Raw genomic sequence first — 13,697 nt, forward strand, 5'->3', positions numbered from 1 at the left:
AGATCTTCTTGTCTTTGCCTCCTGAGTGCTGGGATTAAAGGCATGTGCTATAATTCCTGGTTGTTTGACCAATTTTTACCTAAACATCTGAAATATAGCAGAATCAGATGTTCTGTAACAATGATCCTCATGATTTTTATAATTTTAAAAGTCCATGCTTGTTTTGTATGATATAAAGGTCAACGATAAACATCAATCAGTAAACAATTTAAGCTTTAACCTTTCCCCCCATATTTTCTTTTATTTTTTTGAGATTATATTATAACTACATTTTCCCCCCTTCCCTTTCCTCCCTTCAAAGCCTCCCATATACCACTGTTTTCTGTCTTTCAAATACATGGTCTCCTTTTTACTGTGTTCCATGCACATATGCTTGCATAATATACGTATATATTCCTAAGTATAACCTACTCGCTTTGTGTAATGATATTGTATGTATGTTTTCAGGGCTGACTGCTTGGTCCTGAATAACCAGCTGCTGGACTCTTTCTGGAAAGGCTATTTCTCCCACCCTCTGCCTTTCTTAGTCGCCTGTTCGTTGTGTAGCATTGAGGCCTCTGGGGCTTCCCCCATCCACATTGGCATGTCCATTGGTATCATCCTTGTTTAGCCCCTGTGTAGGCAGTCATATGGGTGAGACCTTATGTAGCATGAGGGCCGGCTTGTTGGGGTATCTGTCCTGCCCAGTACCCCACAGCCGGCAAGCAACAAAGAAAATCACACACAGGACTCCATAAGATTATAAACTGATTGGCCCTTAGCTCTGGCTACTTATTAGCTCTTATAACACATATTACCCCCTTATCCTATCTACGTTAGCCGCATGGCTCAGTACCTTTTCCAGGGGGGCAGCTTACATCTTTCCTCTCAGGTGGTCTGGCTAGAACTGGAGAGGGAGCTTCCTGCTTCCTAGAATACTCCCGTTCTCTTTGTTCCACCTCTACTTCCTGTCTGGTTTTCCCACCTATACTTTCTGCCTGGCCATTCAGCATTTTATTAAAATACATGATTGACAGAATACAGACAATCCTCCCACACCAACCTTATGGGTATAGTTCCTGACATCGCCAGGAGACACCATCTCACAGTAAACTGCCTGATCCCATGGTTCTTAGAAGCTTTCTGTTCCCTCTTCTGCAGCGTTCCCTGAGTCTTAGATGTGGAAGTGTATCTAGATATAACCATTGGGGCTGGGCAAACTTTTCAGACAAAATTCAGAAATTATAATTTATTATTGTGGCCACACTTTGTTTTAATAGAAAATGGTCCTTATAGGACCACGTGTTTGAACTCTTGTCCCTCAGCTGGTAAGGTTGTTTGGGTAGGATATGAAGGTAGGAGGTGGCTTGCTGCTGAATTAAGTGAAGCAATAGAGGCAAGCCTCAAGTCTTAGTCAGCCTCACTTCCTGTCTGTGGTTTGCTTCCTTGTTGTGGGTTTATTGTGATCAACCACAGATTGTCCTTACTGCCATGCCTTCCCTACCCTACCATAGTTAACTGTGCCCCCTCCAGTTGTAAACCAAAGTAAACTCTTACTTCTTTAGGGTGCTTTATGTCACAACAAAAGTAAATTAAATAGTATATATCATATAATATAATATCTATTAATAATATATTATTGTGTAATAAATTATATATTAAATTGACTAATTTAACAGTGTATCTTAATTATTAATATGCATACATAAAGAGATAGAGAGACTGAGATCTGTATTTATACATAAAGTTAGACCATCAGGAAAATTTCTTATAGTATCATTATTGATTATATAAGTCATTTTACTTCTTTATGTTCTTTCAAATTAATATTTTATCCTAATTTGATTTAGGGGTTAAAATCCATTATGGTGAACATATTAACAAATCTCCTGAAAGTTTAAGAGAGATGGATTAATTCACAGATCCAAAACTTTAAGTATAGATCTTAAATGAACTTCCCAAAGGCAATTGCATAATTCTTCTGGCTTTGGGAAAGCACACTTGCAGTGTGTCATCTCAGAGCATATTGACTAGTTTCATATCAACTTGCCAGAAGCTTGAGCCATTTTGGAAGGGGAAACCTAAACTGAGAAAGTGTTCCTATCGGTTGACTTGTGAACAAGCCTATGGTAGACTTTTCTGATTGATGATTGATGTGAGAGGGATCAGCTCACTGTGAGTGGTCCCTTCCCTGGGCTGGTAGTTCTAGGTGCTATAAGAAAGCAGGATGAGCAAGCTACAAGGAGCAAACCTATAAACAATCCCGCCCTCATGGCCTCTGCATCACCTCCTGCCTCCAGGTTTCTGCCCTGACTTCCTTCCATCATGGACTGAGATATGATAATGTAGTGAAATAAACCTTTTCTTCCCCAGGTCTTTTGGTCACAGTGTTTTATCACAGCAATGGAAACTCTAATTAAGATAGACAGAGAAGATCCAAAAATGTCACACCTCTGCTTAGGTTGTGGGAAAATACTAATGTGAAATGTGTATCAAACGTACTTAAAAGTAAGCAAGAAAATATATTATCCACAAGCCATACAGTAACCTTCATAAAACATGCAGAAAATATAATTGGAAATATTGCAGGAGAAAAGAGTACAAAAATAAAAGCAGCATAAATGTTGCTGTATTGTTAAATTATTATCAAAAGTAACTATTATGTTATTCGTTGTCTCTTGTCAAGTGATTTGATTCATAAAGAAGTTTCGTATTCATAAAGAAGTTTGATTCATAAAGAAGTAACTCCAAGTGCGGCGTTATGGAAAGATAATTAAATAATACTGACTTTAGGGGTTATTCAATATTGTCCACCCAAATTTATCTTGTGTTAAAATGATAGATGCTTTGTCTTGTGAATATGTATGTAAATAGATCCTATAAGCAACATTTTGTATTTAATGAAAAACCCCTCCTACTTGATTTTGTAGCCACTTAAGGCCCCAAATTACATGCTATTTCTCCTTTCCAATTCTTTCACTTTCTCATTCACTTCTCAACCAATTGCATTTCGATTTCTAAAACTCCATTTATTTTTTCTATCATCCATTGATAGCTTCATTTCCCAAGGAGCTTATAGACATGTTTTCTTTCTCCCTGTTTTCTTTAGTATTTTATATTAGTGAACTCTCTTTTTCATGTAGGAAAATTTCCAAGTTAAGTGATCAGTGATTTCTTGACGTTGCTATTGTGAACTACAAAAAGTGTGGGCACCTTAAAACAACAAGAGTTTATCCTTTTTCAGTCAAAGGACTGGCGTAGTGGTAGAGCTCTTGACTAGCATGCATGAGGTCCTAAGTTCAGGAAAAAATGTCAAATAAAAACAGTGAGACTGAGTGACAGGTTTATTTTAGACTGTTCATAGGAAATGATTAGACTTTTCTACTTCTCCCAGTGATAAAAGTTCTTGGTAGAGAAATTTTATACTTCAAAGGAATTCACACCTAATTTTGTGCAGACTTAGAGAGGGTTTATTTTAAGTTACAATCATGAATGGAATCACATGAATGAAATCATAGAATGGCCACCATTGTATTCATTGATAAAATACTTGATTATCCCGAAGCAAATTTCATTGCCTGAAAGTAATGTAGAAGTTTTTCTATAAAGAGCGAAAGGATAAATAAAAGAAATGATAAGAAGAAAATAATTTTGTTCGAGAGTAGGAAAACATGTTGACACCTATGAAATCAGTTGAATATCTATAACTTCAGAGGTAGACTAGAATATATGGATTTTTGAAACCATGCTTCTTTGTAGATTTGTCTTCTAGTGCATTGCAGTTTGTGTCAGTGAAATGCAGACATTTAGCGTTTGCACAAGTCCGGTGCTATGATTCCCCCCTAAACATATGCATCAAATCTATAGTTATTACTGATACTGAACATGTTAGAAAGATTTATGAATTGATCTTGGATGGCACCTTTTCTTTTATGAAAAGATGATGTCATACAGTTTTAAAATAATAGAAAATATCACCTAAATGTCTACCTACAGAATATTGTTAATTTAACCTATCAAAATTACCCCCTTTGAGGGCTCTGGGGAGATATCTCTGTTGGTAGAGTGTTTACCATATAAACTTGAATACTCAAGTTTGGATCCCCACACCCATGTTAAAAAACTAAAAATAAAAAGCTGGGTGTGGTGATGCACACTGCAGTCCCAGTGCTGAGGGGCAGAGGCAGGAGCATCTCTGGACCATCCTAGCTGACCTCTTCGAATCGATGATCTCTAGGCTCAGTGACAGACTCCATCTCAGAAAATAAAGTGGCGAGTGATTGAGGAAGGTACATGATGTCAAGTTTTGGTCTCCAAATGCTTGCACATGCACTCACATGGACACATGTACATAAACATGTGTGCATACATAGACACACTCTAAACACAAAGGTACTTATTTTTATCTATTGTTTTTCAAGAGCTTCAACGGATGGAGCATCAGCTTTGCAGAAATGATTGGGACACTGTATCATATTTCAGAAGAGAGCTGTCTGAAAGCTGTGCAACCCTTGAGTCTTTTCCAAGACACAGTGACTCCCGTTTAACAAATAAGCAGTGTGGTTAGTTAAAAAGATTGCAGCTTCAGAGATGCGTATCAAATGGCTCAAAACTAAGGGCAACCCTGATTTTCTCAGGTTTTCCTTATTCGATATATTTGATGGCCTTCTCAAGTTAGGAAAGGCAAAAATTTGTTTGACATTGTCTGATGAGAATGGGTAAGATGGGTCCTGAAAACTCGTGTGGCACCGTGTGGCGCTTCCCTGCCTCGCGCTTTCTGCTCATCAGAAGTCTGTAGAATTGCCCAAACCACTTTCTGCATCATCCTCTGTGTCTGCAGCCTTTACATGATAAGCATGCTGAGTATGTATCTCGTAATATTAGATAATTAGATGATTTGATTGTCATATCCACTGAATTTAATTTCTCTGGTTACTGAACGAATGACATAGATCAAGTAAAACTGAAGAAGTGAAATATTGACCAGGAGTTTCACTTTTATAAATACAATTTTTGAGTTTTCTGAAGTAATTTCTAGGTATGACTTATGCAAATTTTTTCTGTATTTTTGAGACACCTCTGAAGTGGCATTATGCAGCCTACTATGGCATAGCTTTAGTTTTATCTTTATAGAGTGTGCTCTACAAAAGACGTGGAACAGTAGAAAAATCCATTAAAAATGATACTAGTGGTATTTGCTGTTGCCGTTGATTTGTTTTTACTTTATGTTGGCAGGGCTTCGGTGTTTTACAATTGATTGATCTGAGCCCTGATTTCATTAATAAAATGAAATGCCAGGAGAAGGCACATTTAGCTCACCGTTTGATGGTGGTAGGGAAAGAACATATGAAACCATTCTCTACAGTCCAACAAACATATGTTCATAACTTAATAGCACAATCAAGATTCAGGATCTCTTCACAGATGTTAATTGCCACCCCGTTCTGATTGTTCTAGTTCCTTTGCACCTCTCTTCAGTGCCATGATTGTTGCAAGGGAATGCTGACTCACAGAGGAAGTGACAGCATACCGTTGTGGGCTGTGCCTCCCCACTCATGAGACTCACCTCTTCATAAAGTGGCACACTTAGTGACTCCTTCTGGACTTCATTATCCATAAAACTATTATATTAAAATTGTAAAGTAGAAGACAATTATCCCTAAACCAGATGCTGCCACATCCCCTGCCCGGGCTCCTCCGAGAGTCTGCACTCATCCAAATCGGAGCAGCTACTTTTATTTCTGTCTCAATTCATTTTAATAATTTTTCTTTTTTTTAAGGGGTACTAACAGATGTTGGTTGGAGGGAGCTCTGATGAGAACAGGGAACAAATTAAGGCCATTAAGTTAGCATGAAATGACAATGAGAAACAGAAAAATAGAAATTACTTTCAGCTATTCCTAATAAGTCCCAGGTTTGGGCTGGGAGGTGGCAGTGTCTTATTGCTCATCAGTGTGCGTCCTCTGCTTCCTCGTTCTCTAACTCCTGTTACTTTTAAAGTGCCTTTAAAATGTTTTCACTTTCATAGGAGAAATTATGGGCTTCATTCAAAGCTTTCTTTTTTTTCCTCTTCATTCCTTTCTCCTTAGGGATGCGGATCTTTTCCTGCTGGACACAAGGAAGGCACAAGCTTTGGATGTAGGCTGGCTTGTCTTCGATATCACTGTGACCAGCAACCATTGGGTGATTAACCCACAGAACAATTTGGGTTTACAGCTCTGCGCAGAGACCGGGGATGGTAAGTCCTGACCTAAATGTTTACAAAGGCCTTGCTTAGACCCATGACTTTTTGTGTTCTTTAATCAATGCTTTATACCTATGCATAAGGCAATACACTCTTTAGGATAATGCCAAAGGTTGATAAATCAACCCATGGAGCTGTTTTTATTCTCTATACATGAATTGACTGGATTTGGGTACTAGTGGGGGCATGGTAAACAGTAGACACCACTTCTGCTCTAAGGAGGTTTTCAATGTGGTGCTAAAAAAACCAGTAACACTACTGCGGTATAACCAATATGAAGAGTGCTATGGACCTAAGGCTTGGCTGTGCTTATGGGGACACATACAATTTTTCCCCTGAACATGGTAGGAAAAATAAAGAACTAGCAATTAATAATACAAGGAAGGAGAAAGGATGGAGTAATCATCATGAAAAAATTGCCCAAAGTTGTGAACATGCTGTGATATTTAGTGATAAATGTGACAATTGCTCTAGAGTCATCTATGGAAGGGGTCATTTTAGGAACCTCAGACAAAATTCTAATTCTCCTGTGCACACGTGTTCACCGAGGACCTACTATGCGCTGTGTACTTTGATGCTGGAGATAACAATGGAAGAAAGCGTCTGCAGAAAAGGCTTCCTGAAGTTTGCCCTGAGTAAGACCCAAAGTGGTGATCACTTTGTCATGATGGTGATGTTATTGGGCCTGCCATGGTGTAGAGAATAATACAGTGGGTGGGAATAAGCTCTTATCCTCCAGATAAGGAAGATATGATTAGTGGTAGACATTATAGGGATGGGCATTTCAGACAAAAGGGTCAGACTCTGTAGACTGTATAGCAAGAACCTTGGCCCCTTCAGATAAGGACAGAGATGCCTAAGTCAGTTTTTTTTTCAGAGCCTTGTTAGCTCTTGATCACATAGAGCTCAAACATTATCATTCAAACCTAAGATTTTAGGTCACTCAGAATTATATTTGTCATGATAGGAGGGTAGAACCTAATTATTCAATTGTATGCTACGCTTGCTTTGTAATTTTTAAATATTTAAAAATTCCCTCTGTGGCTATCCGTTTCCTCAAACTCTATATCCTTCTAACGTTACCCTTAGGTTCACAGAGCATGGATTTAAAGGTTGTTTGATCAGAAGATGTTCTTGTTTAAGTTTCACTGCCTTTGCTTTTTCCAAGAATCAGGCATTGCTCCTAGAATGTAATCTGTTTAGTTCTCCTGATGTAGTAGACTGTTGCCTTAATGGACTCCACACTTACACCCAATTAGGGTCTGTCTTGGTCTCTTTCAAAGAAAGTAATAGCTGTATGTATTAAGATTTCTTGGTGATCCTGGTTCACTGATAGTCAGCCAGCTTTATAGCCTATTTGTGACATCATAAACAATACTCTGACTCCAAGGACTGTGTGTGGAATGAGGTTGATAGTCACAAATTAGATATGTCAAAAGGTTCATCAAGCAAATGTTTCATGTGCCTTCAAATCTTGATCTAAAAAAGTAGTTCCTACCAAATGTGTTATTGGCTAAAGCCTTGGACTCTTCCGACTCCAAATGAAAACTTTTCCACAGATTTTCATTTGTGATACCAAAATTAAAAATTTTGAAAGCAATTCAATTATGTTGGACTGTAGGATGTTTTCTAATTATAAATTTGAAATTATTGTTGAAAATCATCAAGTTTAAGCGTTATAAATGTAAGCCAAGGAAAAGAACATATTTAGATGAGTTTCCAATAATTCTCAGTCTTAGACTACTGAACACTTATGGTCAGATATGTGACTGGGAAATCAGTATTGTGGGGGTGGAGCCCATTGTTTCCTCCTTGGTATGTGGCCCAAGGGAGAGAAATTAAATTAGTGGTGTGTACTTATCCAAGAGTTCTCCCAGGGGATATGCCTGAAATGTCTAACTAAACAAATCAAGAAATCTATGAAACATGATCATCCTGTTTGTTTTTTTTAATTTCCACTCCTTCTCTTACCACACATACATTTTCTGAAGTTTTGCTTTTTTTCATTCTTTGCCTCTATTGCTTTTCTATTTATTTCACTATTTATACAATTTCATTTCTGCTCTACTGTCGATTTCTTTTCTCTCTAAGAACCTTATATATTGAGTTTCTACTTGCCCATATTTATTTCTCTTATACTTCACAAGTAATTATGCCTTTAAGAATTATTATATTATTTATCATTTTGAGCCTAAAATAAACTAGTATTAAAGTCTTTCAAATACTTCAAATTTTTAGAATTTGAGTGTTAATTCGGAGCCTACTTTTTGATAGTTTTCCTTGTCTCAATAGAAGTCTAATGTGAAGAATATTAAAATAGTTAAATGTGACAGGCTCTCTGGTCTTTCATGCATAAATAGTCTTTAAGACTGTTTTTTTAAATAAAATAATAAAGGCCAGAAAGGAAATACTTATTCAATATGATCACACTGGTAAGAGGTTCAAAGACATTTTGTGATCCTTGCCCATCCAAGTCTATCTTCAGGGTCTTGACATGAGGATAAGGTTTACATAGGAAACAAGGGATATACTTAACAAAGCATGACCACCAGGTATGGTTACTCATCCAGCACTGTCTCAGAATCAAGTATTTTCTTTGAGGTTAGTTTCTATTCCAACATCATCTAGCAAGTTCTTTATTTTGCTTGCCAGAAGGGCTTTGGCACTTTTCTCTTTCAGCAGAAGATTTTTGAGAAATTCTCATTTCTTGGGGTCCATTCTTTCAATGGTATAAATGAGGGAAGAACAATGATCTTTTTACCATATTAACACCTTCACCCAATACAGGCTAGATACGTTTTCCCAGTCTCGGGGTAAAATATGTCTATGTGTAATGGCTGAGGAGATGGCTTAGCAATTAAAAACACTTGTTACTCTTGCAGAGGACCTAGGTTCATTTGTCATCACCAACATGACAGCTCACAATAGTCTGTAACTCCAGTTTTGGGGCTGTTGACCTCTTCTGATCCCCATGTGCATGTGGTACATGGACCTATGTGCAAACAAGCCATCCACACACATAAAAATAAAATAAGTCTTTAAAGAAACATGCCTCTGTTTGAAACAAATATCACAGGCAGAATATATGTAAGAGTCAATGTTAGAACATATTCAGTTAGCAGCAGGTTACCCTGTGTAAGAAGTATTTCTGCACAAGCCCTTGGCAGATCCATCTTGTTAGTTTGACACAGAGTCTCACAGTGAAGCCTAGGTGGTCTTTAAACGTATGATCCTGCTTCAAGTTTCCAAGTGCTGAGATTGTAGGTAAGCACTATCATGCCTAGGATGACTTTGTTTCAGTTCTGGTGTCTTCCTTTCTTGCCTCTGTTCAGCATTCACAAAAACAACAGATTAGCTATCTAGTTGCTCCTTTTTTATGGTCCCTTATCACTGGGACCAGATTTGATTTTAACCAGAAGTGGAGTATGCATGGCCTTGGAAGACGGAGGACCCTCCTGGTAAATTAGTTGTATTAACTGCCGTCTCATAGCAAATATATATATGTGACATTATTTTCCTATAAATAGAAATAACCAGATGTTTCAGCTCTTTACAGTCTTACTCATTCCCACTGATGGTGTATGTTCTCAGAGTTCTCAATTAAATTTTATTTATCCTCTCCGGTAAAGAAAAATGGCAAACAGAACATTGCTTCAGAGCCAACAGACCGTCATTTATTTGCAGTATTACTTTATGAATGTACTTTCTAAGCAAAATATTTTGTTTTGTTGAGGCATGGCCTTATGTATCCCAGGCTGGCCTCAAATATATTAGGTGGCCAAGGAGACATTCATTGTCTTATCCTCTTGCCTCCACTACTGAAGTGTTGGGATTAAGATAAGTGCCACTCCCCCAGGTATATGTGGTGTTGGGATAGAAGTCAGGCTTTCCTGCATGCTAGACAAACATTCTATCATTGATTTGCATCTACATACCCAGTTTTGGGATAGGATCTCAAGAAACAGAGGTGAGGAGGGGGGGAGAGGGAGGGAGAGAAAGAGAGAGAGAGAGAGAGAGAGAGAGAGAGAGAGAGAGAGAGAGAGAGAATTTTGGCGGTGTGAGGAGTGGCAGTGGGAAGTGGAAGGAACTGGAAGGGTGACTTATTCCTGGGCAAGGCAACAATGTCAGTAAATATAGAGCGCGGCAATGGTGTGCTCTCTCGCGGAAAGTTAACCATCTAGAGCGGGGTAGAACAACTTTCATGCACAAAAATGGCTGCAGATGCTATTAAGAAGGTGAACAAAGTTGTAGAAGGAGCATGGTGTCTACATCAAGCATAGTCTACTCTTGTGACTAGATCATGCGTCATAAGAAAGTATAGTTGTTGCTTTTATCAGTCAAAGGAACCAATTTGGATTGCGTGTTTGAATGAATATCCGTTTCATAGTGTCAGGAATTGTGCATCTCTCACTTATGGTTGTATCTACCATGCTTGGCACAACGGACACATGTATTAAAAAAAACTGTCTTGAGGGACAGTGAAGTGACTCAATGAGTAAGGTCACCTTATGCCACACGTAATGACCTGACTTCCCAAGACCTCTAAGGTAGAAGGACTGAATTGATTCCTGAAAGCTGTCCTCTAACCTCCATGAATATTTCATGGAATGCACAGCCCTCAAACATATACACATGCACACATAAATAAATGAATAAAATGTAATAAACTATACTGAAAAAAGCTACCTTGAAAGTTAAATAAGGCCTTTGTGGCCCACATGTTAACAAGAGTGAACCACAGTCTAGTTAAATAGCTTCAATCACAAAAAGAGAAGAAAGTTGGTGAGATATACTATTGGATTTTATTTTCACTCTCCTGTAAAGAAAAATGCTCTAAATATATTTTAGAAATCAAAAGGCTGTTGAAATAAAAAGCAGCATTGTGACTCAGAGAACCTGTGGAAACTATGCCTGTTTGTGAAATAATCTTTTCAGAAATTTGACAAATGAACTGCAATGGATCTGTCATGAGGGTTTAAGGATATTTTGTTGAAAAAATTTTCATGCTTAACAGATGATTTTCAGAGCTCCATTTGCTTGTTTCCACAAAACAAAGCAAATATTTCAAACATATCTCCTTTTTTTTTCTGGCAAAATCCAGGGACTTTCAGACAAATTATTTTATACAAAGTACAAACAAAATCATTGTCAAAGCTGTCCAGCATTCTTTCATTGACGGCTACTAGTTTCTGTGGCAAAAATAAATGTTATTTTTTAAAATAGTAAACTGGCTTAGATCTACAATGTAAGACCCCCACTCTCCTGAATTGTAAAAACATAATTATCTGACTTACATGGTCTTCATGAACATTTCTAATATATATATGTAATTTTTTACACATATGTACATAGTTCATTAGGTGGTAATTTTAATCCCACTTTTAAGACTTGGGTCTCTCTCCAACCCTCCAACATGATAGTTTTCCACTGTTTGGTACTTTGTGTATTTAAACCCTCCAAGCAAATTAATTCCTTCTTTTTAAAACACAGATTTATAGAATAATTTAAGGATGGAAAAACAAAGATAGTGTTTTGGGGTTCATTATAATGTCGGTTTAAAAGCCCTGTTTTCAGACATTTTATATTTGGCAATACTCAGGTTGAATTTTGCCAATGACTTTTTCCTTTTTTATCCAAACCTGCTTGTGTGTCAAGGAAAATCCAACCCATATGTTTCTGATTCATTTGTTTTCAAGCCATCAAAATGTTGCTTAGTTAGTTTACTGTTTAATGTCCCCAAACAATATAGCATTCTTTTAAAAATTAGCCTGTAAAGTCCATTTGCCTTTGAAGAAAGTCATGGGTCTATTATCCATTATGTCAAGGTAAAACTTTGGGTTTAGGATAGAAGTAGGGCTTACAAACTCCACTAAATTTTGAACCCCAATCAAGAAAAGACTCCTGAAATATTAATCAAAATTAAATTCCATTGTAGTTGATGCAAGCCAAAGACAGAAATTTAGTTGTAGTTTATAGATGAATTAGAATATAAACTTTTGACATGTAATTTAAATGAGATGAAAATTGAATAGTTGAAGACCTCTAGATATGTTGGGGTCCCTAGGAAGAAGTTAGGAAAAGAGATGCTTTAGTTTGGATTTACATTGCTGTGATAAACATCCTGACAAAAAGTGACGTGGGGAGAAAGGCGTTTATTTTAGCTTCTGATTCTACATCACAGTCTATCACTGAGGGACGTTGGGCAGGAACCTGGGCGCTGGAATGATGCAGAGGTCATCGAGGAGTACTACTTATTGGCTTTCTCTTTGCGGCTCTTTCAGCCTGCTTTCTTATACATTCCAGGACCACTTACTTGCCCAGGAGGTGGTACCACTCATATGGGACTGGTCCTCCCACATCAATCATCAGTCAAGAAAATGTACCCACAGGCTTGCCAGCAGGCCATTGTGGTGGGGGAATTTTTCTCAGTTGAGGTCCCCTCTTCCCAAATGCCTCTGGGTTGTGTCAAACTAACAAAATACTAGCCAGCACAACTGACCCCTTGACAACTTTCACAAAACATGTAGTTCTTCAACTACCCCTGTTCCTTCCTCACTTGTCATCAAGAAAGTATGTTAATATTAATACTGCAATATAAAACATTATCTCAAATTTTAAAAGCCACTCAGCATTTAAAATTTCAAGCGCTTCGAAAGGTCATTCTCTTGAAAATATACACAGTCTCCCAGAAATGCCAAAGTTCTTCTAAAATTACAAAGTCTCTTTTCAAAGCTCAAAGCCAACTGTGGGCGCCTGTCAAATCAAAGTAACAAGTTAAATACTTTCTTATTTCAAGAGGGAAGAACCAAGGCACAACCATAATTGAATAAAAGCAAAACCACACTTTGACAGTGAAAAGATTTCAGCGCTGAGGTCTGGGACCCTCTCACAGTCCCCGGGACCCCAAGGGCTTCGCTTCTCCAGCTCACATTTTGCAGCACATTGCCAGGCTCAGGGAGGCTTCCCTCCATGGCGGCTGCTGTCCTTGGAGCTCATCCCGTGGTACTGGAATCTTTAATATGCTGGGGTATCTGCTACAAGTAGACTGCACCTCACCGATAGCCTTTCATGGGTTCTCTTCAGGGACCCCGACCCCACCACATGGTGCCAATACTCAGCTTTCCCTGACTCCTTCAACTCTGGAGCTTTTACTGCAAGTAAGACTGCGTGTTTGACAATGGCCTCTTTCAGTGCCAAGCCTCAGTGGCTTTCCATGAACCTTTTATGCCTTCAAAAACGAGAACTACCTCAGAGATTCTTATACATTGCCAAGTTCGGTTGCTAGCCCAAGGTATTGCCTTGGTCTCTTTGCAGCACAGCTTCTGTGTGCTGACACGGAGGAAAACACTTCCCAGAAGGTTTATCCTCAATTACGTTGGTCTGTTCTGAAGCACAGCTGATTCTTAGCCCCAGCTGTCCAGTATCAATTTTCCCAGCAAAGCCAAGGTTTCACTTTAGTGGTTCTTAATTCAAA

General features: G+C 38.2%; 1 protein-coding gene across 3 annotated transcripts in view; it reads left to right on the forward strand.

Moving 5' to 3' along the window:
• Positions 1 to 13,697, forward strand: part of Bmp5 (bone morphogenetic protein 5) — a 143,016-nt gene that overhangs the window by 59,437 nt on the left and 69,882 nt on the right. For all 3 annotated transcript variants that reach the window (XM_087905378.1, XM_085689397.2, XM_048423970.3), the window contains exon 3: positions 6,069 to 6,217. In XM_087905378.1, coding sequence (XP_087761504.1) covers positions 6,069 to 6,217 — 149 coding nt within the window. The remainder of the gene's footprint in view (positions 1 to 6,068; positions 6,218 to 13,697) is intronic.

Source organism: Myodes glareolus, chromosome 4 (assembly GCF_982192425.1).
Source record: "Myodes glareolus chromosome 4, mMyoGla1.1, whole genome shotgun sequence".
Classification (NCBI taxonomy): Eukaryota; Metazoa; Chordata; class Mammalia; order Rodentia; family Cricetidae; genus Myodes; species Myodes glareolus.